General features: G+C 42.8%; 1 protein-coding gene across 2 annotated transcripts; it reads left to right on the forward strand.

Moving 5' to 3' along the window:
* Positions 1-1,445: 1,445 nt before the first annotated feature.
* On the forward strand, positions 1,446-27,669 carry n4bp3 (NEDD4 binding protein 3). Of its 2 annotated transcripts, none has more exons than XM_039812946.1 (10): positions 1,446-1,704; positions 21,661-21,932; positions 22,069-22,240; positions 22,848-23,057; positions 23,807-23,928; positions 24,075-24,270; positions 24,354-24,446; positions 24,544-24,795; positions 24,898-25,156; positions 25,925-27,669. In XM_039812946.1, exons 2-10 carry the CDS (start codon positions 21,694-21,696, stop codon positions 26,305-26,307), a joined length of 1,926 nt encoding a protein of 641 aa, XP_039668880.1. In that variant the 5' UTR covers positions 1,446-1,704; positions 21,661-21,693; the 3' UTR covers positions 26,308-27,669. The 2 variants fall into 2 exon arrangements, with proteins under 2 accessions (XP_039668880.1, XP_039668881.1); XM_039812947.1 differs by lacking the exon at positions 1,446-1,704 and adding an exon at positions 10,614-10,825.
* The last annotated feature ends 120 nt before the right edge of the window (positions 27,670-27,789 follow it).

The following is a 27,789-nucleotide window of genomic DNA, read 5'->3' on the forward strand; positions in this document are numbered from 1 at the left end:
AATAAATAAATAGCTTGACATTTAATGTCTCAATATTGTGATATATTAAGTAATGATTATATTGATCATTCTTTATTTTTTCAATTATTTTCCATAATAACGATCATTATTAATCAAAATTTCAGAATTTTGACAATTACAATAAAAGAAAAATGATGTTATACAAAGACAGAGCAAAAATTATGAGTGAATATTTTTGATCTTGACAAAAATGTAAGTCAGCTAGTGGCCTAAATCAACAACAAAAATGGCCTGAAACAATACTAATTATTTAAAATATTAAATAATCCTTTGTAATTTTTAAGCAGAAATGTAAAACATTTCCTCTTTCAATTTTTGTCATTTCATTAGTTTTTGTAATTTGAATATCTTTGGGTTTCTCACTGTTGGTCAGACAAAACAAGACATTTGATGACATGTTGAACTTTGAAAATGTTTCACTATTTTGTGACTAAAGAATTGATTGTAAAAATAAATAAATAAAAAAAATAAATCAATATTGAAAATAATACTTAGTTAGTTAGTTAGTTAGTTAGTTAATTAGTTAGTTAGTTACACAAGCTTTCCTGGTAAATGGCTGTATTAGTCTGTTAGGGTTAGTAGGGTAGTAGGCTAGTCTACACATGGCAGCTTCATTATTATCTCAATTAGTTTGTGGTAAAACATTAATTAGGAATTTGCACCATATGAGCAGAATAAGAACTAGTCTTAAAACATTTTGACACAGGGCCCCTCTCGAAGACAGGCTGACAACATTAACTAATAATGCAGGACCTGACCTAGTTGATATTTACGGAAGAGGATTAGGGCCACATGTGAAAAATGTAGCCTACTTGAGTTTTGAGATTAAAGTTAGAATTCTGAGATTTTATTAATTTTTTTTATAATTGTTTTAAGAAATAATCTCAGAAATCTGAGATTACATTTAGAACTCAAATAACATTTTCACGTGGCCCTTTCCGTAATTTATTGTACGTCACATGTGTCAAACTCAAGGCCCGGGTGCCAAATCCGGCTCCTTGCAAATTTTGATCCGAAAAATCATTTGTGTGATCATCATCATCATCATCATCATTTTCATACTGTAATTATGCGACACTACCATGCAGAATTTGGCAGATTTTCCGACTTTGAGACTCAGAATTCCCCCAGAGGTGGGGAGTTTTTTAATATTCGGGCTGTGAAACAGGTTGTTGTGAGTAATTTACTTTTTTTTTTTGTTAAATAAAAGCATGTCAGTAAACTCAACATGTCTGGCCCTTATTATGATCGTCATTTCCAGTGTGGCCCTTAGTGAAACTGAGTTTGACACCCCTGTTGTACGTGATCAATACAATTACCAAAAACAATCGACAAGTGATATGTGGCACATGCACCAGCTTGCCTGGTCGCTAGAGGGCGTCGCCCCCCTTCACAACTGGAAGTGTGTCTGTTTTCCAGCCACCAGGCACATGTTTCCCTGCCTCTCATGTTTCCTCTCACTCTGTTCAAACCTCCGAGAGGGAAAAGAGACCGTCCCAGTCTGCGCTCCTCTCTCTGCACGCCGCCAGCAGGCTGATCGCTGTCTGCTGCTCCGCACTAAGTCCTGGAAAATATCCTGCGGAGCCACGTAAACGCCGTTTCTTTCATTATATAACCAGCGAGAGACAAAACTGCAGCAGAGTTCCAGTGCTGGTCCAGGAGATGTCCTGCAAGCAGAATATGGTGAGCGCCAATTTTTCTAATCTTTTCGTTATCCTCTCTCCCCCCACCCCCCTCCTGCCCATGCAGCACTGCAGCCCGAATCTGTGTCAGTATTAGAGCATGGTTTATTGTGGTCCATTATGATGGCATGCATGTGTAAAACTTTCTCCTGCCCATACTTGAATAAATCACCTTGAAGATATGCTTGACTGTGTAGATTAAAGCCTGTAAAGTGTAGACACAGTGCTGCTCTCATAGAGCATTTAGTCCCTAAATCAGGGTTAATCCTTACAGTTTGTTTTCACTGTTGACTGGCAACTGGCAGTGTATTTGTGTCTGTGTGTGTGAGAGACAAAAGAGGAGAAGAAGGAGACTGATGTATGAACATTGAACAATTTATTTCCTGTCACTTTGCAGCTGTGGTGGTCTCCACTGCAATGCATTGAATAGTGTTTGGCCTGCACGGCTGTAAACGTTTGGGTTGAAGCTCACAGTCCCAGAGTCTCTTTTGATGCACAGGAGTTTGGGGGACAAAAGCTGTTTCTGTGTGTGAGAGAGCCTGAGTGAGTGACTGAGTGAGCGTGTGTGGAGTGGAGGGGGAGACACCGGCCCAGTCTAAAGGGACTGGCAGGCTGTTGTCGTGGAGACCAGAGGCCACAGGTGACCTCTGACCTGAGGACCCATGGAGCGTTGCAGGACGAGTCCTTTGAGTGTGGTGGCTGTGGGTGCGTCCTGACGTAAGTGAAGGAGCAGTTCTGACAATAGAGAGACAATAGATGTGTGATCTGTTGTTGGAGACTACGTGGAAACCGTTCCTGTCATTAAGGAATGGATTATAGGATAATTTCAAAGAGGTGATAGTGGGTGATAAACTGCTGTCTCTGCTGGTGTGAATGACCGATCACGGCATGACAATCACTGAGACAGCTTAAGTATTGTTTAGGGTTCAAGTCATCGCCCAAAAATGCATTTCTCCATCTCAGCCAGCTCACTTCTTTATGACACAGAGCTGACTGAGGGATGAGATTTTGCAATCAGTTCTCCATTATCATCAACTGCAAAAACAAATCTAAAAGTGCAGTGTTAGCTAGTGTTGTGTGAGGTCAGGACTGACTGCGAGATTACAGTTTTGAGGGTCAGTTCTCCCAAATCCCACACAGTTTGTTTTTACCTCAGTGGTATCTATCCACGCGGATAGCTTTAGGCTCAGGACGTTTTGAGTTACTAGTGTCTGGAACTTCTGCCACCAACCCAAGAAAATAGAGATGAGTGGAATAAAATTTCTGCTGCTAAAGAAATTGACATTTGACTCAACAGCAAAAACTACTCATGGCTAGATAACACTACGGTTATGTGACTAAATGTAGTTGTTTCTGTGATTTGGGTAAACCCTTAAAGGCTGCATTAAAATAAAGTGTTGTAGCAGTTTTGGCATCTACCTGCTTAGCCGAGTACTCGATCAGTGAATCTACAGAAAACTAATTTCCGTCATCATTTTGAGCATCAATTGATTGTTTAGGTAATTTATCAAGCAAATACAGCGATAAGGCGAGCCAAAACCACGCACCGCCCACTGGCCAACCGGACGGAAGCTAAATGTATCATTTCACAGCTAAACAGAACACTAAAGTATGCTTCTGAAAGCACAAAATAGGCAATGCAGTAACAGAATCTTGATTCATATTTGATCAGCGCAGCATAGTATGGCAGTTTGATCGGAGTTCACGAGCAGTCATTGACACTGCGATAGAGACTCCTCGGCTCTGATTGGTTGTTTTCCTTATGCCATTAGGAGCACCAAGAGGAGGCTGAGGAACATGATTTTTTTCACAGATGATCTGATTCATGAACTACTGTCAGAATATAGTGACCATTTCAGCAAATATAATTTTTTTAAAGAAAGTTCCCAGCTGTAGCTTTAAAAGAAAACTCGAAATATATTTGTTAATCTTTAAAAGACAATGATTATTGCCACATTATCAACGTTGGGATATTCGATCAAAAGTAGCATGATGCTTGATTTTATCAATATTGCAAAGCCCATCTGTTAGCTAAAAGCTCATCGGGAGATTTTTGACGACAACCTATTAGCGCAGTCTGTCTCTCTGCTGCTCTTCTCTCAGTAGAATCAGCCAGACAGCTGATGTGATGTCTTCGTTCAGCTGTTTGAGCTCCCAGGGGGCTGACACTCCCCTGTGTGTGTGTGTGTGTGTGTGTGTGTGTGTGTGTGTGTGTGTGTGTGTGTGTGTGTGTGTGTGTGTGTGTGTGTGTGTGTGTGTGTGTGTGTGTGTGTGTGTGTGTGTGTGTGTGTGTGTGTGTGTGTGCACGCGCATGTGCATGTGTCTCCTTAAAGTACTGGCAGCTGATGAAGCACTAATTCTGCTGAATGGTCAGATGCCTGCTGACCATTTGCTTCTTGTTGCCTAACCCAAAGAGAGGAGGATACAAACTCCTCTCCATCAAGCACAGTAAGTTTGAACAAACTCTGTCTTCCCACAGTATGATGTTAGTCCTGGTGTAAAGCTTAAATAAAGGGTGCAGGAACATCCACACTGTGAACTACAGCACAATACACTGCTAGGCTTTTACTCGTTGTGTAGCGTGTAAGTGCATAGCAGGTCAGTCATGCATACTACAGTCTAGCAGATGGTGTAGCAGGGAGAGCTTAGCCATAATGGCACTGTGTTGGTTGACAGAGATTTCCCCTCAGGCCAGCCTGCTAATCAAACACTAATCAGCCCTTCTTCTGCACACTGAGTTCGGTCTGTCTCCCCTCCTCAACTCAGTTTTCCTCAGATTCTCCTCCCCTTGCTCCCCATTTTCTCATTGTTTGCTCTTAATCTTGGGCTCATCCTATTACCCTGTTCTGTCCCTCCTGTCTGCCCTCATCTCATAGACTCTTTATAGACAAGGCCATGCCTGATCGCTCTGAAGAGAAAGTGTCATGCTCTTACGCTCTTTCACTCCTTGGTCATCCCTCTGCCTGTGGCTAGCCTGATCTGCTCTCTGGGCCGTCTGTCGCTGCGATTAAAGCCTAGCCGGGTTAAGAAAATCACTGTGGGGCTTGGCCAGGTTGTGAAAGGCTGCCTGTCTAGATTCTGCACCAGTTTGATATAAGGCTGTTTAGCTCAAAGCTATCACAGTAAATTGCAATAGTTGGCATGGCATTCATTTCAGTATAATCAAAAGAAAGTGTTTGTCTGTGTTAGGGACTGCCAGAAATATACTTCTTATGTAATCCTGCACTAGATGATTATTTAAGTGCCAATACAGAGCACACACCCAAGTTAATCATTATCCCCAAATGGCAGGAGTTTCCTTTCAGCTGAAGATTGATCTTTGAAAGTATGTTGCCATTCCTGACATTTCCTCTTGACATATTTAAAACTAAAATATAATAAAACTACAACTACTTGTCCTAGAGACACTGAAAAGCTAATCAATATTTTTATATTTAAGGTCCCATGGCATTAAAATGTCACTTGATGAGGTTTTTTAACATTAATATGCGTTCCCCCTGCCTATGGTCCCCCAGTGGCTAGAAATGGTGATAGGTGTAAACCGAGCCCTGGGTATCCTGCTCTGCCTTTGAGAAAATGAAAGCTCAGATGGGCCGATCTGGAATCTTTCTCCTTATGAGGTCATAAGGAGGAAGGTTACCTCCCCTTTCTCTGCTCCCTGCTGCTTTGCCCAGAGAATTTGGCCCACCCATGAGAGAGAGACATCATGGCTTTCAAACGAGCAAAGTGGCAGTTGGTCAAGGCCACAGCCCTACCCCCACAACTTTACAGCTTTGGTTTTGGCAGGCACCGTTTTCATCAAAACAGCCACTGTACTCTACCTGCCCAGCTCCCAATGCCAAACACAAAGTTAGTGACTAACAAATTAGTGCAGCTTTTAGCATTTATTTCCCTCAGAAGTTGGAGGAGACCAAAGCAGAGCGAAAGGGAGAGTGAATACTGAAATGTTTGCTAACACCTTAGCCATAACAGTAATATGTTAGTGTTTGTGTTTGCAGTTTGTTCCGATGGCCCCAAGTGGACAAAATAAATGTAATACCTGTGGGTCAAATATAGATATTGTCAAGTTAGATGGGTGTCAGTGTCTAAAGAAGCAGTAGATAAGGCAGTTTAAGGCAGGAAAACCAAATCTACTAAAGTTCTACGATCACAAAATAACACCTCAGGGCTCCAGACTAACTTTTTGCCTTGGTCGCACCGGTGCGCCTAACTTTTTTTATTTAGGTGCACCAGCACAAAATTTAGGTGCACCCAATTTTTTCTTTGCGTCGCCATTAAGGCCACAATTTCAAGGTCACCTTTTTAATCACACTCCATATACATTCATATATATATATATATATATATATTTTATGTCAATTATTTTAAACAACAATAAGGAGTTGGTACATTTATTTTTTATTTTTATTTGAAGCACAATTATACTGTACTCAAAGTCTTATAGCGGGTCTCCCCTTGCTGTCAAATGCCCCTCAGCCAACACCTGTAATTTGGCCTTCTTCCCCTTTGGCCTTGACTAAACCAGCTTGCCACACTCCCAAGAATCAAAATTCTCCATGCTGGGCCCCTCCACACTGATTCTTATCAGATCTTCCACTAGTCCAGGACTAAAAATCATTTCTCTGTATTTTTCGGCTGAATGGTGATACCCAATATATATCTCTCAATCTCTAATTTATATCTTTTACAAAGTAGGCTAAATGTTCAGTTTTAAGTCAAAGCCACTTTTCACAAGCTCTTTTATTAAAACAGATGTGATTAAAATAACATGCAAAGACAGGGTTTCCTTCCCAATTTGAAAATATACAGCTGCAACACGTGTAAATTATCTGAAATAAATAGCCCTGGATATATTTAAAAAATATATATCGCTGAGAAAGCTCCTTCACTTATTTTCAATAACAGACCCGGATAGCCCAGTAGCTCATATTGGGAGAGAGGGGGAGTACGATGGACTGAAGCTACTCACAGAGTGACGGCTGACTCATTATGAATGGGTCCTGCACGGGTCGAATGCGGGTCAGCGGCGTTACACACGTCTTGTGTAGGCTATGAAATGTCTGCATCGTCACTGCGCTGCATTTTTATGAACTATGATAATGTGGCCATGGGTCACATCTCTCGCCCAGGTCCAGCAGGCTCCATCTCACACGCTATTACTCAACGAACTGAAGTTACCGTAGTTCCATTCAATAACTTCTAATGTGTTTTCACCGTGGCGGCCGCAATAACAGAGAGTTACCAGCGGAAACACTGGTACCGATACAGGTTTCCCTCTCATACTTAACAATATACAGCTGTGTTAATAACAATTAAAACTGTAGACAAATGTCAGCATGTGGACCGGCGGCGCTGTGTCTCTCCATGTTGCAGGGGAGCCGGCCGGTGTGTGAGTGAATGGGGGCGGGGCTGCGCGGAGGAGATATCCAAACACAGGCACGGCTTTCCAGAAGGAATGGGTCATGAAACGCAACATTAAACCATATCGATATAAAACGACATCGCTTCGTTCGTGGAGAGGCAGCGGATGCGAGGAAGTTAGGTGCACCGGTGCGACCTAGGAAAAATCTTAGTCGCACCCTTACAAATTTTGGTCGCATTTGAGCCCTGCACCTGAAATGCAAACATCACAGATCCCTGATATGGGACAGCGTGCAGGCATCTTAGCAAAAGTACATTTTCTCTGCTTTCCTTGTCTAATCCAAAGAGGTCAGAGCTTTCTCGAGACACTTTAAATATAAAGCCTCTTTCCACTTTCTGCAACCATACCTGCTGTCTACATCAATTACATAAGCATTGTGATTGTGTAGCCATACCTTTGATTTCTACATTCATTTTTAGATGAAGCCACATTATCTGGCAGAAAACTTTTCACAACACAACACTTAAAGAAAGCACAGAACATCACAGATTGATGAGATATAAGTGTGAGTATGCATGGGTGGATTTGGCATAATGAGGAGCTTGCTTGGTGGTGGCCCACATGCTAATTTCTATCAATCAAAGTCTCTTCTGCTGCCAGATGAACCTGGCATAAATTTTCAAATTTAAGCATGGCAAAGTACTCTGTGTCCTGGGTTATTACTGACTGCATGGTTGGTTGAGCCGCCACCTGACTGCTGAACAATAGTTTAATTCTCATGGGACAAGCGGGACCCCCTGACCTTCGGAGGTGAGAGGTCTGAGAGTGTAGGAGGGTGGGCAGACCCCATGCTGTGGCCTTTGTCTATAAATGTCACCAACTCCGAGGGCACACGGAAATAGCCGCTAACTGTGGCAGCATCTCATCCTGGGGCTATAGTCTCGTTAACGAATGTAGCCTCTATACCCTGTGAGTCAGGCCAGCCTTATCGTTTCCTCGTGTTTTTATTGATCGGGCTTATCTCCCAGTGAGGAGAAGCACCCGTGCTCACCTGCCTTCTACACAGATCAGCAGCAGTGGTTACTCTGTGTGTGTGTGTGTGTGTGTGTGTGTGTGTGTGTGTGTTGGGATGAATTGTGTGCATGCAGAGCACTTGGCCCTTGTCTATTTTATTTAGTCTGAAGAGTTGTAGCGTTGCAGAACAAAAGGCCATAAAGTCGAAGCCCTCCTCTGCGAGTGGGCATTGTTGTTTATTTATAGCTGCGTGTACAAGTAGCAGTCGTCAAGGCAGCCACAGCTCTGTTCTCTTCGACAGCATTTCAGTTTGCTGTCACATCCTGTTCTTCTACATGAAATCAATACGGTGGATTTAAAGGTTACATTCGGTTACCGTGACCTGCACCTCACTCAGGTCACACAGGGAGTAAAGTGGAACAGTGGACTCACTGGCACTGTAATTTTACCTGTCTTGTTTTTTTTTTTTTTTTTTTTTAAGAAATAGTTTGACCTTTTGGAAAATACACGTATTGTTTTTCTTGCTGAGAGTTAGATGAGAACATTGATATATCGCTTTGTATTTTTTCCGTAAGTATAAATATACAGCCAGCAGCTGGTTAGCTTATCTTATCACAAAGACTGGAAACAGGGGGAAACAGGTAACCTGGCTGTGTCCAATAGCAACAAAATATGCCTTGTCTTTTTTAACTTTGGGTTGTTAATGAGCTTTAGAGGTGCTGGTAGGTGGATTTCTGTACTTACAGCTTAGAGCCAGGTTAGCTGTTTCATTATGTTTCCAGTATTTGTGCTAAGATAAGCTAAACGTATGCTGGTTCTAGCTTTAGATTTACCATACGTGAGACATGAGAGTGGCATCAATGTTCTCATCTAACTTACGCCAAATGTCGACCTATTCCTTTAAGAATGGATCCCAACTGACAGAATTTGAAAATGTCATGTCATGTCTTTCTAAAAGAAATGACGGACACACCGAGCTCAGAGGCGTGTCTTACCAAGGATTATGTTATTTCTCAAGAGCCAGACATCCCGCATGCCTCCCATAGCTGGTTCCTGTAATGGTATTGTCCAGAGAGCTTAGGCAGAGGAAATGAGTCTAGCTTGGGTTGCTGTCTCGTCTAGTTGACTGGTCAGACAGGTACAGTATCGCAAGCAGGCCCTGACTCGTCCCTCTTTGTTGTTTCTGCTTGTGTTTCCATCTATGGATCTCCACATTCCTATTCTCGTTTTGCCCTGTCCTCCCCTTTTGCTGCTGCAGCCATTTTTCCATCAATACACACACACACACAAACACACATGCACCATCTTTACACCTCCTCCAGGTTCCCAGATCATTTTTGTTGGCGCTGCTCTGCCGGCCAGCTCAGAGACTTACAACTGAGAATCTGTGGAATCTGAGACTGGATATGCCTGCGGGGCCCAGAGGTAATGACAGGGGCAAAGCCAGCGGCACCTGCTCAAGTGTTAGACTGGGCTGCCTAGTTTTGATGGGGTTATCCCCTCCTTTCATTTTCCAGCACATTGTCTTCAAATTGCATTTAGCAGGCTAAAGGGCACCACAAAACATCACATTCTTGCTTTGGAATGCCCTTAATAGCACGCCAATCGCTACATTGTGCTTCGCTGGTTGGCAAGGTGCTTTATTAGCTGGGATTCCTGTGTGCCCACCTATTGGTGCCAGCTTTAGGAAGTCCAGATACCTCCTTCGCTCCCCTCGGCTCTGCGGCCTGCATCACATGGCGAAGAAAGGAGTGGATCTCTCCTGGTAAAGGAGCAGTGAACAATGTCCTCTTTTTTTTTTTCCCCCTCCCTCAGATGCGAGCGTCTCCAGTTTGAGTTATGTAACTTGATACGATGCAGAAACCGTCCAGTAACCCAGCGTTAGTGAGGGGGACTTACACTCATACTATTGTCCAGAAAGTCCACACTGAGACAACCCCCACATGCTCTCATTTTCCATTCCTTCCTCATCTACGCTCTCTTATTTTTTCCGACCCTCATCCCTCTTTCTCTATGTTCCTGCTGTCTTGCGCCCGTTAACGCAAGTCCAATCCTTCAATATTGTCTTCTTATCTGTGAGCAAACAAGACACATTGTGTTGTTGGTATTTGCCCGGTGAAGCTGGCTCTTGAATGTCAATACAGGGTCTGGACTGACCGCCTCAAAGCTGGTTCACATGCAGGGCTTTTGTTTGTGAAACTGGGAGAACAAGTCCAACCACACTGGCATCTGAGAGCGCTATAAGAGCACAAAGAGATGAGCAGGTGAGGAGAAAAGTAGGGTGAAGAAAGAGAGGAGGAAGGGAAGAAAGTTAGAAGGTGTAAGGTGAGAAACAAAAGGGGTGGGGAGTGCAGGTAAGTATCTCTCACGGAGTCGAAACTGACTGTATAGCTGGCGATATTCGACCTAGTGATTACTCCTAGTTTCATGTATAAAACAGACACATACACAGGTATATCTCCAGTGATGCTGCTGTGTGTATTGAACCTACCCTCACGTACAGCTTAAGATCAGCTTAGTCTTCTATTTAGATCAGAGCAAAGTCATCTTGTCGTGGCCTGCAGGTCAGTGGTTAGGTCCAGACAGCTCCCTCCCATCCGAACACCTCCCAACTGCCATCACAGACTAGAAACAGGAAGTCATGTGGCAAGATAATCAGTAGCGCGAGCATGAGACAGAAAGAGAAATAGAGTGAGCATTTGATCAGGAGCAGAGAAGTGAAGTTTCAGGTGGACAAACAGACGAGGTAAATAGGTGACTTTTTTCCTACCATTTCTTTTTATCTCTATTATTTGGGTTTTTATATGCTTACAAAACTCAGTCTTCTAATACTGAAAGTCTACTATGTCATATTAGGTTTCAGTCTTTCCTGTGTGTGTATATATATATTTATACAATCCTGAGCTTGCTTCCGGGAAAGTTGGACTTATTTGCATGCCAGCAGGCTCAACATGTTATGAACTCACTGTGATTAAAGGCTGCATTGTCAGAAGAACAGAGTACGCTGCAGAGAGAAGAGGAAAGCAGCCTGATTGTTAATTAGTCATCCCTCGAGGCATGCTTGTTTGCAGCAGAGATGAATTGGAATTGGCTAACTTTTTAACTAAATCTTCTCTCCTGGGTGAATGACGTCACACTGAGCAGCAGCCTCAGCCTTCCCATTCACTTCCAGCACAGAACAAATATGCTAATTAACTGTTAGTTATTTAACGTCCCAAAATGGAGCCACATGGTGCTGAAAGAACAATATATATAATAAGATTATATGCTCCGCTGAGCTGTGCACCTTGATTACTTCAATAAAACCTCTTTCCATTACGCACTTTTTCTGTGTGTGTTTTTGATGATTGTCGGTCTGATGGTCTATTTGTGTCCCTGGAATTCCCCCTGAGGAATATCCATGTCTCAATGGCGTACCCAAGCTGTGTAACAAGATTGCATTGGACTGACTTGTATTATTATTATTATGTCAAAGGTGCAATTCTCCTCACGTTTCCTGTTGCTTTGTTGTCATTGTTAACAGTAAAGTTGTGTCCCATGTCGGCTTAACCAGCGGATTTTCAGTAGTTCCCACTGTGCTGCTTCTCACCACTAACAAACAACAAACGCCTTTATTTACAGTGTTGATCCCTACGGTGCTGATCCTCTGACTGTGCATCAGCATGCGTCAGCATGAGTGTTTACTACCTGACACGCAGCCTGCTCGGCTCGTCCCCTGGTGTTAAGTGCAGATGGATCAAAGAAAAAAGTTTGCAGGGATATGATCAGTAAAGCTTTTTATCCTTTTTGTGGTTTATTTAGGCTTGGATAGCAAAGCATTAACATTAAAGCAGTCATACTGTGGGTAAATCCATATGTGTGTATTCCTCTGAATCGAATTTTCAGGTGCAGTCCACACATCTCCCTATTTGTGTTTGTGCTGAGTGTGTGGTCTAACATTGAGTGTGTGTGTGTGTGTGTGTGTGTGTGTGTGTGTGTGTGTGTGTGTGTGTGTGTGTGTGTGTGTGTGTGTGTGTGTGTGTGTGTGTGTGTGTGTGTGGATGCACGCACAGTCGCTGCGGCTGTTAAGTGGAACTGGTTCAGGTGTGGGTCGATGTGGGAACCACTCGATTTCTATCTCTGTAATCACAGAACGGTGACTCCTACATGAACCGCTCCAGGAAACAAAGAAGCCACAGAGAGAAAAGAGAAAGAGAGAGTCTCTGCTCATGTCCCCCCTATCCTCGCTCTAATGAATTTAATAAGAAGCTATCTCTCATGCTTTTGTCTCTATCAGCTCAATTTAACACTGTATGGCTCCCCCGCTCTGATTATGTGGTCATTAAATGTCTGATATTACCAACTTAGCTCTCATGGGAACTAAGGTGCTTTGGATAATAGACATTTTATTTTTTTTAAACAACCCACAACGCTTCAGGGCCCCAAGCAGAGAAACGGGCCCCTGTCTATGTCCCCCATTTCAGTGCTGATGTGAAGGCACATTAATAATTACCTGGTGAGAAATGTAAGGAATGTGAGTTTGTTTCCTCACATGGCTCTCTCCCTTTACATTCTTCACTCTGAACTTGAGCTCTGTGGTGAACACACTGCTGATAGCAGCAGTTGGCAAACACTGTACAGGCTTTGCTTGTTAACAGGCTGAACAGAAACCAGAGAACTTGTACTGGATTCAAGATAAGGGGAAATAAATAGCATGCCACTGTTGTTTGCTTTCTCACAAATTCCAATGAAGTTAGTGAGGAAATATTTATGTATGATGCTGTTTATTTTTATAGTTGTTGACCTCTTTGATGACATCATGGAAAGACTGGAAATCTGTGTTTAGTTCCGTTAGTTAGCTATAGGGCTGGTATCGAAAAATGCCTCGTCATTCAATACCAAATTTCAATACCTAAGGCGTAAATCTCATCAGCGTCACTGAGCCAATAAGCATGCAGCATGTTTCTACCAAGATCTAATAATGCTGGTGATAGGCTGTCTAACGTTACACGTCGTATGCATGCAGGAAAAACTCCATATAGTAGTAGGAATTTAAAAATAAATGAAAAGATTTGCGCCGTAATGTAATGTTATTTCTTTTTTGTTAAAATGGATTTTATGAAATTGGAATTGAAAAACGTTCAAAAACCGGTATCATGTTAGTCACAGCATTGGTATCGGAATTTTATACCCAGCCCTAGTTAGCTAGCTAGCAAGTAACGCAGGACATGACGCTGATTTCTTGCGGTCACATAGCCGGTGCTTGAGTCTCTTGCTGTTTCTGGCGTCTTTGTGTAAATGAACCTTTCCTCTTTACATGATAGAAACTTCAACATGCTCACTCGCTCCCTGTGAATTCTCCGGACAGTGACCTGCTCTATTCACACATGGGCTCAAGTGGACATTACACAGACTTTGTACTAGGAAGCTGGCAGGCTAAAGTCCGTTTAATGTCCCGTCTAACAGATTCAGATATTTGCGTTCTCTCACATGCAGCTCCTTCTGGTAATGTCTAGATAAGTTTGGGCTAGCAACAACAGTAACTAATGCATGATGACTCACTATTTCTTGTGATGGTGGAGCAGGTGGATAGTGTGAGACATGCAGCTGCTGCTGGATACATATAACATTAGAAATTCTATTTTAGTGAAGGAACACAGTGTGTTTTTAAATGATATTTGCCTTCTATCAGATTTGCCTTTAGCATGTTGTTTTTACCACTCGAGGTGATTGTTAGATTAGTGTTTACGTGTTCGTGTGTGTGTGTGGGAATGAGTGAAGGTCAAGTGGATGTCACTTAAAACAACACTGAGGTCAGGTACTTATCCTTATGCTTCTAGTACTAATCTCTCTTTAACACACACACACACACACACACACACACACACACACACACACACAGACACACACTCATCAATAGAGGTTGAACTTGTAACCTCACGGGGGGGATCAACACAGGCATTCATCTAAACAAAATAAGGGATTATGCAACCAAGCCTTTTTCACACTACTATTGAAGACTCTTTTGATATTTTAACAAAACAGACTCTTTGTACTGTTGGAACAGAACCAGAACATGGTTGTTGTTGTTGTTGTTGTTGTTGTTGTTGTTGAATACATAAAGTCTCCATACATTACACTAATAATGCATTTGGAGGTAAAAGGTGGTCCTGTGTGAGCACACTCCCTCGGGTGCCATCTCCTTACACTGAAGCAGCATTATGTAACATTGATCAGATCCAGATCAAAAATGTTCCATGAAACACCAGTCCAACCAGTCATCCTAGATAATCCTAACAATGCTAGAGTTGTCAGAGCCAGTATTTGAATTCTGGGCAGAAACACGATACTGTAACGTCAGCAGAGACAGTAAAGGCCAACGCATGGCAGACCGCCATCACTACACTTACAGATGCAAAGCAAGCAAGCTACCCACCTCAGCTGGTCCGCCTCAGAGTTTGTCCAGGTCAAAGCCAGCCAGTCATGATCAAGATGGTGAGACTTTTCAACAGAGATGTGGAGCTCATAAAAATAGCGTAACTGCATATCCTCTCAGGAAGCCATTGTTTTCCCAATTTGTCCCAAATTTTAGGTGTTCAAGGTTTTCTCTTCTGGATCAGTAATAATAGAGGCTGCTGGGGAAATTATTAATGAGAGTTTGATAGCATTTTGTTTCATCTATCTACTCGGCACAGAGAGCAATTTGAAGAGGGAGCCAGCTCAGATCCATTAAACCACTAAAATGTTAAATATAGATAGTATGTTGAAATAATAAGATGGATGAGAAAATATTTATCTTTCAATTGGTCCAATATACTTACTGGACAGACTACCTTAACATTTTCAGTCATATTTAGGGCCTTAAGATTTGTTCACAAAATTAAAGTGAAATGGAGACTAAGGGGCAATGAAAATGTGCAACATAAAAGGTTGGGGATGTGCGCCGAAATGACATGAGCACGGCCTCATGTGATTTCGCAAATGGTGTTTAAAATGCCAAAACCATAAAAAAGGTGTTCTAAAATGGATTACTATTATAGTATTGATCATAAAGCATCTACAAAAGTATTGAAATGTCTGCAACTGTCAGTACTGGACAATAACATTATTTTAATCAATCCAGCTGTCTATGCCTCACTTTTCACTCATAACTACGACCCACAGTGTATTTTTACACTTCAAGTCTTTTTTTCTGTTTTTGTTGTTGTTGTATAGACACTATGTTAAATTCAAGATTACAGGCACATGTACGTAAGGTTGTTTAACAACTGCGTTTGTCCTAAGACTCTTATTAAATTGTGTGATTATAATATTGCTTAAAAGACATATCAGTGCAACACACGCCGTCAGAAAAATAGTTTGGTGGTGTAGTATGGTATACAAGCTGCTCCAGTGTTCCCTAAAATGTGTCAGTTCTCCCCTGTCAGAACTCAGAATAAAATGTCCGCTCTGAACTGTCTGTGTGCTCAATAGCGCCTTGTATCTACAGCCATGATCAAATACGACCCGTTGACCTATGTAAAGACTCAAGTGTGGCTCATCAATAGAGACTGTGTGAGACTGAACACTGGGCCTTCAGCTTAAGCACCACCACGTCTAACCACCAGTGAATTATGTCCCATGTTTCACAGAGACTGCTCATCATCTTGAGTGTCATGAAATGAAAGTCGACATTTTAACTCGGAGTTCTGTCTGCCCTCTCATTCAGAAAACCGAAGACAAGAATCACCTCGAGGCAGTTTAGTTTGAGGCATTTGACTACATTTCTATGAATGTGTGTAGCTTGCCAGATTTTACAGATGTATGACACTACATGACATACAAACAGCCTTCAGAAGAAGAAGAAGGAACATTGCACGACCCTGCTTTTCAACATCTTGGCTCCCTTAAAAGGCCTGAGGGTCTGGGGACAGGAACAAGGTCTGTCTGCATGATTGTCTCCCATCCATAATGAATAACCTGCTAACAATTAGAGGCTACTGCTGAGCAATCCTCTGCTGTCATGCCCCAGAGCCAGAGACACTCTCACACTCACTCATTAGACGCTAGCATGTAATAGTCAATCAGAGAGTGAAGCACTCCTTTGCTTCACGTGTAGGATAGTTCCTTCCTAGTTGGCCTCCGGCATAGTTCACCTTGCTGCTGCTGGCTGACAGATTTAGAAAGTCGAAACAGCTATAAGTCACACTTGAATTTACATGAATTTCATTTTGTGTTCTCAGTGGTAGAAACGCGTCATCCAGAATATCAATTTTTTGGGGGGTAATTGATGAGATCCTTGTTTTTCTCCCAACATGTAGAAAAGTTGCACTGGTTGGCTTTGATTGTAAGAACTTGTGTTTACTCGTTTGATTTCGGCAACATGTTTAGTATGAAAAAGTTACTCTTCTGGCTTCTTTGTGCCACTGTTCCCACAGATGCCCAGAGATCACTGGGCAGGTAATGTACGTAATTAGCCTGTCTTTGTTGTGAAAGGCATACTTTGCCAATTTTAAACCAGCTCTGTGTCATCTTTGTGTGGGCAACGTGTTTAGATGAATGGTGTTTTGCTTCCCTACTTGGCGCCAGTGCACAAAGAACCCAGCAGAGCAGAACAGTGGCGGTCTGCCGAGATCTGCCGGATGACGCGAAACGCGTCAAGCCAAACGGCGTTTATCTAAACACACTGCCCACACAAAGATGACACAGAGCTAGATTTTAAACAGCAAAATATCTCTTCAAATGTGGCAGAAGCATCTCTCTTAGCATGATACATCAAACCTTTGACACTGCAACAAACCACCATGATATCCTCATGGCAGAGTAGGATTTAAATATAACACTCCAGTTCTCTTTAGAATAAATGAAATAAGGCCAGTGGCTGATTTGGTAATCACTCTATTGTGTTTTACACAACCAACAGCTGTGAAAACTAACAAGCACCGCTTTAATAGAGCTTATATAATGTAACAGTGTGCGCTGTGTGGGAGTTTTACATGTAACCTGCAAAGTTACCCCACGAAGGTAAACAAACTTTGATCATAGATCAGGGGAGAGAGAGTGCTGAGGGAAGAGGGCAGAAGATCTGGAGCTGCGAGCCGTGCATATGCTTTTTTCGGGGCTGTGTTGAGTGACCTGCGCACACACAAATGTGTGAGTGAGCGTCCGTGGGAGTGAGCACTTTGTGCATCAAAAGCTGACGAGCCCGAGCTTGTGTTGTATAAAGCATTTTTGGAATTTGGCTTCCTCGTCCTTCTCTTGTCTGTCTCAGTCCCAGTGCTGACCCTTGTGTCTCTCAGGGTTTGAAATGTCCCCTCTTCACGCTCAAGCATTTCAATGGAAGCTTTGTTTTCCCCTCAGGACACCTGATTACAATATTTTAGGAGAGAATGTCCTTGAAACCCTCCTCTTGAAGGCTGCATGTTTTGTTTTCTTCGTGATTATAGTGAAGTGGCAGTTGTATGGTTTTCTTGAAGAGTTAGGGTATCACCCTGAGAAAACTTGAGCCAAAACCTCACTGAAAGGCATTAGAGACTCACACCTCTCAGCATGTTCACATCTTTCCTCTTTAGTATGCACTGCTCTAAGGACTGTACAGTATCGACAAAAATAATGTGATCGTATACGTCAGCGAATTGCAGTATTCAGTATCACCCTTTCCCTGTTTCAAGATAAACTGTGCAGTCCCACATAGTAATTATACTAATGCTCAGATACATTCAGCAGGCTGACAATGTGTGCTGACCAGATATAGTCAGTAAATGAGTTTCATTCATGTACTTATTTTACTTTAGAGCTCCGGTTTACAGCATTTCATTTTTTGAAGGAGGCCACTAGAAACAAGCGCAGCAGCAGATGCAGGTAAAGGTGAGCAGCATCAGAGGGAGAGAGAGACTTTGATACACTGATTTAGCTTTTGATCAAAGTTTGAAAAAGCCCGTCACTGCTTTGAAAGATGCATAAATCAAGAACAGAGCACTCTTCAATTAGACCATAACTGTTCAAGGCTGTCAGGGAGCACTGCTTTGATGTGTGTGTGTGTGTGTGTGTGTGTGTGTGTGTGTGTGTGTGTGTGTGTGTGTGTGTGTGTGTGTGTGTGTGTGTGTGTGTGTGTGTGTGTGTGTGTGTGTGTGTGTGTGTGTGTGTGTGTGTGTGTGTGTGTGTGTGTGTCGCATTTCTGGGCCCCATGGTTAGGGGCTGGGCTGTAAATCTTGCTGTGTCTCCTGGTGTACTCTGGCCCATAAACTAGAAGGCAATTATGGAAAACAACTGGATGCAAGATTTCTTCAGTCCTGCCAGATTTGCGGTTGCAGCCTAAAAGGATTTTTACCTTCCTATCTACCCTAGAGGAATTGCTTTGCCTCACCTCATCCCCCAGCTTCCCGTCAAGCATCGATTGGCCTCTCATGTCTTTGGCAGATACAAGACACAAACAGAGTAAAATCCCGTACCTAAAAATACTGTGTCAGACCTTGGCTAGTGGCCAATAGGTTTGGCACATTCATGATTTATTAATAATGGTGTCAGACACATACACACTCAGCATGACCTGCAATGACTCAAATCCATCATGTCTTACTCTGACCCGAGACACAGAAAGACTTCCTGGTTGGACGGCACCAGAGAAGTACCTAGTTGTCGCATTATACTTGATTATATTCATCATAATTGATTATCAGGTTTCTTTCCTCAGCTTGAGTTCATGTATTGTTATGTTGGCTTATTAGGAGCTGGATGCTTTAGTGGAAAGTTTTACATTGGGAAAAATCGTACCTCATGAATATAAACATGAGCAGCTTGGGCTGCTTTGATCTGGGACTGGCTGAGAGCCCCGAGTGGAGTGGGCTGGAGCTGCCGTTACACAGCTCTCTCTGCCTGTTTTAACCATTTGCATAATTGTTATAACTATGCAAAGCACTTGATAAATGTGGATTGTATTTAGAAGCAAGAGGAGATCCCAGAGTGTCACTGCGGGTGTATGTGCTCATACATAGTATATTTCTGTGTGACAGCGAGAGAGAGAAATTGCTTAAAGGTATACGAGGGTGTCATGACTGTGTACTGAGTGAGAACTGATGGTCAGGCAGCATGATGGCCCAGTCATTAATCTGGATGAGCCTAAGTTTGATCCCCCAAGCAGCCATGCCCCCTGCCAAAGCACTGTAGAGCAACCACCATACTCTATGTGCATGTTTCATTAAAGAAAATCCTGTTGATAGTGACCATTTCACGTAAAACGAGTTTCCAAAGCTTGATTTCATAATTTCTAGGCACTTGGATCAACTCATTTTACTATTTCATAAAAAAAACTAACTTGCTGCGACCTGAAACTTGCTTGAGATATGTGATCAATCCATCATCAATCTACCATTTTCTGCTTTATTTTTCCGTTAAGTTATGTTATTGCTTCATATTAAACGCAGATGCCTGCTCTGATATCTGAGGCATAAGAGTCACCTGTCAAACATCACCCTTTCTTATGCAAAAACAAAACCAGCATTCATTTTGCTTATTGGTGATCCTTCAGGTTGGATCTTGTGACAACATACCTTTACAGTAGAGTAGCTTTTGGCAGCCATATCTCAAATATCACATGTCTTTGAATGGACGAAGGAAGGAAAGTTAGGAGCTACAAGTTAGGAAATTAATCTTAATATTTGTTATGTGGTTTGAAACATGGTTAGCAGTAATGTTAAGTATTCAAGATTGGTAGTTAATGGGCTGAAACAAGTAAATGCCCAATACTACATGAGCTGGCTGAGCACAAAAGATTAGATTGCCTCCCTCTGGTCCTGTTTATAGTCAGAGGGACTGCGGCGTGTTTGTGTGTTTTATGGTCTGGAGAATGTTTTATGGCTCCTGGGGGTGTTTATGCACGGGAAGAGAGAGGGTCAAAGGGTGAAATCAATAGTGAGTCGTAATGAAGTTGTCTGAAAAGAAGGAAGAAAGGGGCTATGTGGGTGATTTGACAGACAATGCTGAGAAAAGATTTACGGCGTAGAGCTGAAGAGGCTCAAACTCAAATTGACAAAACAGTAGTGTCTCTAAGGTAGGTGTTGAGGTAGCTTGGCAACTGGTTTAGTTCTGTCAAAATCAAGAGAAAATGTTAGTCATTGTGTTGTTTCTTTTCTCTACAAAATGTTGACTGACAGGAAACTAAATCTCACACAGACAGCCATCATGTCTGTGGGCAACATAATCAGGCCATGCTAGACATATGAAGACACACTGTATGATTGGTACATTTGGATACACATGCTTTTCATGAGAGACAAGAACATTTGCAAACCAAATAAGTTTCGTAGCAGGATTGTGATGTGATGCTGCCCTACCGCAGAAAAACCACCTCCCTGATTCACATGACACTGTAGTCTTTTGCTGTGCCTGCCTGTTGTGAAAAGGTAACATGAGCATTGTGAAAAATGCATTATGAAATAGACATTTTCACTTGGGATTTATCCTCTTTGTAAAGACATCCTTTTACATTCATTGTTCTCCTATAGGCTAATAGGGTTTTGGTGGAGGTCAGGTTGTGTGTTTGTTTCATAGTGAAATGCTACGCTGTGATGTTGTGAGAAGCTGAGTTGTTCTAGCTGTGCTCTCTGAGACAGCTGTCTGTACAGAGAAACACAGCTGATGAAACGTCCGTCACTTCATGCTCTTCCTCCAGAGATCAACATCACCCAGGGTCGTAATAGGCCAAGAGGTGGAGTTTATTTCAGTAAAGGAGGAAAGACACAGAGCTTCACTTTGGTCCATACCGAAATAGCTCAACAACTATTCCAACTACGATGGATTGTACAAATATCCATGGTCCCTAGAGGTTAAAGTATAATGACTTTGTTGAGCCCTTGACTTTTCATCTAGCGCCACTGTGTGGTTGACATTTTGTGTTTTTAGTGAATTCAATTCAATTCAATTTTATTTATAGTATCAAATCATAATCAAGACACTTTACAGATAGAGTTGGTCTAGACCACACTATAATTTACAAAGACAAAGACCCAGAATATCCAGTGAAGTGCAGATATTCCAGATGCATCCTAAAGATTGTGGCTTTTGTTCTGTTTAGTCCTAACTAGCAAATCTTGCTATGTAAATGCATGCTAATACACTAAAATAGCATAGTAACATGTTAAACATTAAAACGGTATGTGCTAAAAATCAGCATTTTACCATTGTTAGTGTGAGCTTGTTAGCATGCTGATATTTTTTAAAGAAAGAATGCCAAAATTCTCTGGGTCCATCCTCTCAAATGTGTATATTTTCTGGCTTCCTTAGTCCTCTATGACAGTAGACTGAAGGTCTTTGGGTTTTGGACTGTTGGTCGGACAAAACAGGACATTTGAAGATGTCACCTTGGGCGTCAATTAATTGAGAAAATAATTACCAGATCAATCCATAATGGACATATTTTGCAGCCCTAAAAAGCCCAGAATGAACAGTTAGCTGACATTTAAAATGTAAAATATGCTACACAGTTTGCCAAGAAGCGGGGAATATCTTAAACAGTATAAGCCTCTAATGATACGTTGACCAGAGCATGGTCATCTTGGTCATTAGCTTATTATCTACTTAACAGGTCTACATACTTCACCTTTGACTTTTTCTCTTTTTTCACAGAGCACCTTACCCCCACACAGAGCCCTGTAACTAATGGCAACCTCAGTCCAGACTCTTCCTCTGTCCCGTGGCCCCAACAAAAACTTCCGTAACCCGTTGCCCCTCTCGTCCCGTTGCGGCATGGGAAGTGTAGGCAGTCTGGTGGAGAGGCCAGATGTGTCTCCGACTAAAGGCAGCCATGCAGTGCCCCAGGTGAGACCCAAACAGACCAACGGCCTCCTGAAAAAAGGCTTCACCCAAAGAGAGCTTCTCAACTACCTCAACATCACCAGGTGAGTGCTGCTCTAAAGAAGCCGATGCTTTTGTACAACATTTCACATGCTGCAACTTTGAAGGCAAAGTATTCTGCAAGGTACTATAAAACGTGACAGGACTTGACCCCAGTTGACCTACTGTGCTTCCAAACAGAAAAGAGCCTAAAGCAAACGCAAGCAGGGACGGTAACAAGGACGTTATCCCTGGCCTCAGCTCTGCCAGTGGCCGCGAGGAGGAAAACTTATACGCCAAGGTGTACCATAAAGACGGCACAGAAGTAGATTTGACAAAGAACTCACTGCCAAGTGGGGGCAAGTATGAAAAGGTGAATATTGTTGCAAAAGGACTATCTTATTTTTGATGATTCAATCTGATGTTTTGTCAAAGAAACATGATTTTGTTCGATTATCAAACTCTATTACTATTTGAGTAAAATGGATAACTTAAATGAATCAGGGCAATCTTGAAAGTATTACATTTTAAAGGTATTACAAAGCATCCTCTAAAGCAGTAGGTATGAGAAGGGCTGAGTATTGTTCACCAATTCAGGCACAGATGCACCATTGTGTTCTTTTTATGAATGATATACAGCCAGCGAGAGAACATAGCCTGTTACCAGCATAAATCAACCTTAAATCACCTCGTGCTCACCAGCATAGATTGAGAATCTGCCACTTGCTGTGTTGCTGAATTTATTGCAGCAATCAAATCTCACCGTTTTTTGCTTGAATTGATCAACTCTAAGAACACAGAGGGTGGGACAGCATTGATTTAATAGAAACATTGTGATATTTATTGTTCCTTAGCTCAGCCCCGTTTGCTGTAAGGTCTCTCTCTCATCTTTAGCCTTCACTCTGTTACTTTCTACTATTTTTGCATCCTCTAAAAGTGCCCTGAACTTTGCCGACTCTTGGTTCTTTTCCCCCCCCCAGGCTCGTTTAAGGTCTGCCTTCAAGCCCGTCACCCCCAAAAATTTCAGCTCCATGCAAAACCTCTATCCATCTTCCAAGTCGGAGGATGTGGAACATGGCCTTTCCAACGGGCTGAACAGAGCCTACGCCCACGTTCCCAAAGCTGTCTCCACCTCTTCCTCCTCTTCCACACCCTCCCGTCATGGAGTACCGACATCCAGTGGTAACAAGGTATCTCAACACATGATCGTAACTTTAAGCCTTGATCCAGTTCCTGTGAATCGCTGTCCATGCCCAGTTATTGCCTCTGCAAAGGAGGTTGCTAGTCTATTTTTCTGTCTGTTTACTTATCAAAAGCTTTTTTATAGACTTAAATTGAGCTGTGGGCCAGTGAACAAGTGAATTATGTTTTGTATCGAGGATCCAGTTTTTGTGCTTTGATTACAGAAGCAAAAACAATTCCCATCCCATGATTTGTTAGCCTGGTTGACACCAGACCCTTCTCAGTTGTAGCTGAGAGTGGGTCTGGGAAAAGTTCATTGACAGTTCATTTCCAAAAGGGCGTCACCAACGGACCCCGCTCAAATGCCTCTGGGCGCATTGGATAGTCCAACCAATCAGACCAACGATCTGGGTGACTCTGCGCTTTGGTAGCCGTCATGTTGAATGTAAACAAAAGGCTGCTCGCTGTCGTCGCACTATCGTCGCCACGTAAAGCCCGCCTCAACAATTGTGATTGGTGTAAAGCCCGCCTCAGCGGTTGTGATCGGTGCCTCAATTTTGGGGACATTGGAAATGGGTTGGAATGGGCTCTTCGCCAGACTGACTTGCAGAGGCAAATCTCAAATTTGCCGGAAGTTCGTCAGGGTTTACCCAGGCTAATGATTTGTCACTATATATATTATTTAGGACTAAAATTAATCTTTTCTCAACCTATTAATGTTACAGTGATGAATAACTGTATAATTATGACTGTGTAGGCCCTCTCCTCGGTGCGTGGGATGAGCCAGGAGGATGATAACCTGTCAGACTCGGGCCATAACTCCATGAGCAGCCTGCCGCCATACCGGCCTCCCTTCCGCCCACACCTGTCTCACATCAGGTCTTCTGCGGCATTATTGTCTACTTTTTATTCAAGAGTGTTGCTATAATTTATTTTTTTATTTATTTTTTTAGACATAATGACTGTGTGGGTGGTGATAATAGAAGAGACTTTAATGGCTATGGGGGTTTCTTTTTTTACCCTAGTGCATCTATGGGCCACATCAACACCATCGGCTCCCTGGACCGCACCGCTCTGGGCCCGAAGGCTGTAGGGCAAGGGGGCGGGGCCATAGGGGAGCTGGCGTGTCGGAGCATGGCAACGCTGAGCCGTCTGGCTCCATGTGGAGGGGAGGCTCCACCTCCTTATGAATGGACACTCTCCCTGTCTGTTGAGGAAGTGGTGAGCGATGGATGAATGGATGGATGGATGAGCCGGTCAGAATGATTTTCAGACTGGTAAGTCATTCATGTTGTCTTTTCCAGGTCCGGGATCTGGAGGAGCGCCTGGTGGAGAAAGAACATGAGCTGAAACAGATGAAAAGAAACCTGGATGAGAGTGAGGGCGCCATCGCTCAGGTGAATCTCATTGTCTGTTCTTCACCATCAATCTATTCATCCATCTAACTGCCTTTCTTTTGAAGTTTGACCCCCTCGATCTGCTCGCCACATGCAGGTGTTTGAAGGGAAACAGCGTCTGTGGGAGAAGGAGGTGGATGAGCTGAAACTCCTGTATGCCGCCAAACTGCGTCAGGTTTCCCAGCATGCCCAGCGCTCCCAACGCAGCCTGCAGTTGCAGCTGTTCAAGGCCCAGCAGGAGAAGAACCGACTACAAGAGGAGCTCAACAGCCTGAGTAGGGAAAGGAGTCAGGAGGCTGAAGCCATGGCGAAGCGAACCAGTCCCACTCTGGAGGAGACGCAGTGGGAGGTATGAATTCCTTTCTCGTTTGTCCTGTTAAAATGATCACAACAAGGTCCGTAGAGTCAGTAAAAATGTTTCTTCTGCTCCTATTCCTTATTTTCCTCTCAGGTTTGCCAGAAGTCAGGGGAGATATCCCTGTTGAAGCAGCAGCTGAGGGACTCCCAGGCGGAGGTGACCCAGAAGCTGAGTGAGATCTTCCAGCTGAAGACGCAGCTCAGGGAGACCCGCACAGATCTGCGCAACAGGGAGGGCCAGATAGATGCACTGAAGCTAGTCGTGCAGGGGACACAGCGTCGCAGGTGCCCCTCTCAGACTGCACATGAGGATGGAAAAGGAGCAGAAGAGAGTCCTTCAGCTGGGGCAACAGGTAGATTTATGTATCGGTCTCTTACCTGTGTGCAGAGTTCAAAATTAGCACAATTTACTAGCCAAATGCTGGTAAAAAAATGCAGGTTGCTGGTACATTTGATTTACTAACCAGCCCAAAAAAAACAATGGTAATCTATTAAGTGGCTAGTAGAATTTGAACATTCACAAGACATTTGGCTGGTGGACGAAAAAGTAAATTTTGAACCCTGCCTGTGTGTACATATTGCCACCGGCGGTGTTTAAACTACGTGCTTTGATGGTTAAAAGGAATACGCCTTACTTTAGTCATGCTGAGGCGACACAAGCGCAGATAAGAGTTGAAGCTCATTTGTTGACACAGCACTTTACTAAAAACAAGTCTCAAAGGACTTTACATAAAAGTAACCATCTAACTGATCAACATTCAACCACCAAAAAAAAATAACATAAGTATTTCAAACCTATTTAAGCCTGCAAATGCCAAGCTGACATACTGTGCATAAGGGGGGAAAATGTTTTTAAAAAGCAAGATAATTATACGCCACAGATGACTGTCTACTATCCCAGCAAGTGAGGCATCCAAACTGTGTTTCTTATCAACGCAGCTGGATCTTGTCTTGGGTTATTTTGAGTTACAATATGCTTGGACCCGAAATCAGGTTATGTGACTAACCGGGTCAAGAGCAGAGTTCTGTGCACATTTCAAAGCAGCCAATGTCTTTCATTATGTGTCCCCTGCGGCTCTGCTTGGACGGTAGTTGAAGCCATGTGAACCTTTGTGTTGCAGGAGGGTGCGGGGGCACTACGGAGGAGCGCCTGCGCGCAGAGCTCCTGCTGGAGCGACGCCAGAGCGAGGCCCAGGCAACGGCTTTCGAGGAAGAGAGGCAGACATGGCAGGCAGAAAAGGACAAGGTTATTCGCTACCAGAAGGAGCTGCAGGCCAGCTACTTAGAGATGTATCACCGCAATGAAGCGCTGGAGAGGGAAGTGCACCAGCTGAGGGCAGGGAGAGAGAGAGGAGGAGGAGGAGGAGGAGGCGGCGGCGGCAGAAATGGGACATTGGAAAGAGAAGTACCAGAGCTGAGGAGTGAGAGAGCGGGTGAAAAACAAGAGGACCGACCTTCCTCTGGTTTGCCGTGGATAGAGAGAATAGAATCATCTGAAATTTGAATGTGACAGACTTAGCAGCATTTGCAAGGCAAACGGTTTTATCCAAGAAGTGTTTTCTACGGAAGTCCAAAAATAGACTAACTACGTTAAAATGATGAGATAAGAAAACATTTTTACTTACTAAGACTTATTAAACATTTTAAGATCTAAGTTTTGACCTAAGTCAGAAATGATTAAAGATAACACATTAGTAATTCTGACTAAATCATTTACATTTTCAATTACTGAGTCAAAATGCTTTATTGAACACATCTCTTCAACAAAATGATGAGGTCCTGAGTCCAAATTTTGATCTTCTATGTAAAAATGATGAGCTACTCAGTCAAAATGATGAGACATTAAGTCAAAACTGAGATCGTTGTATCTCAAAAGTTTGACTAATAATTAGCTCATCATTTTGACTTTGATGAGTATTCGTATTTTTATCATGCATAACTCTTCATCTATTTTTCTTCTTCTGCCGGCAAAAACATGGGCTTCCATAGTTTCCTGTCCGTTTGCCATTCTCTGCCCATGCACCGTCGTTGATTGTTTAATGCCCTGATCCTGCAAAGACGGGACCAACAACCCCCACAGAACACACTAAGAAATACTGTCTGAGCCTCATCTGTCCATGGCAGAAGAATCGAGTCAACTCTGTAAAACAAATACAGCCAAACACCGAGACAATTGATATCCTGATTGTTACTATTTTGTGTTCGTCTGGTAATTACTTTATGGTTTGGACTGCTTGACAGTAACCAAAGGATTCAAAGGGATTTAGTGTGGCCCGGTAACATCTCAGCAGCTGTTCAGTCTGTGGTTCTGTGGATTCAGGGTTCACCTGGGTTCTGTGAGGAAAGCTGCATCTCTGGGTTAAGTACAGGTATCCGGGATTAAAGCGATCATGGTGCCAAGGTACTAATGCTATTTCTTTGCCATCAGGAAAACTGTGTACCATACTTAAGAAACTAGAAATGTTGGACTTTTTCCAGCTCCTGTCAGGTGATATCACTATATTTTGTACATAATGTCATTTTGATTTGATTGGCCTTTTGTCATTGTATTTCAAGCACACTGTTGTCTTAAATGGGCATATTTCCACATCTTTTGATTGCAGTCGAAGCAATCAGCAGATTAGGATAGTGAACATAACTGCCCTGCTTATTGGTGCACATACCCAGCCAACAGCAATCCAATGCATGACATAGGTGAAGTTGTTCTCTTGTATTGTTTATTAGTAATATATGAACATTCAGAAGCCAGCTCTCAACCGACATTTCAACATACTGTGACTCTTGTCTATTTACTGGAATTAAAACTGTACAGTATAAATATATGTTTGTTTTGGATTCATAATAAACCTTATGAAGCGGTTTAAAAGCTGTTGAGTTGGTGCTTGCCCTGTTGCCATTTTCTGGTGTAAATCAAGGCTGCAAAATGCTTTATAATAGGCTTTTCTGTCCACTGTTGTCTGAATTAAACTCCCCAGAAATCACTCGT

The sequence above is a fragment of the Perca fluviatilis genome, chromosome 10 (assembly GCF_010015445.1).
Source record: "Perca fluviatilis chromosome 10, GENO_Pfluv_1.0, whole genome shotgun sequence".
NCBI lineage: Eukaryota > Metazoa > Chordata > Actinopteri > Perciformes > Percidae > Perca > Perca fluviatilis.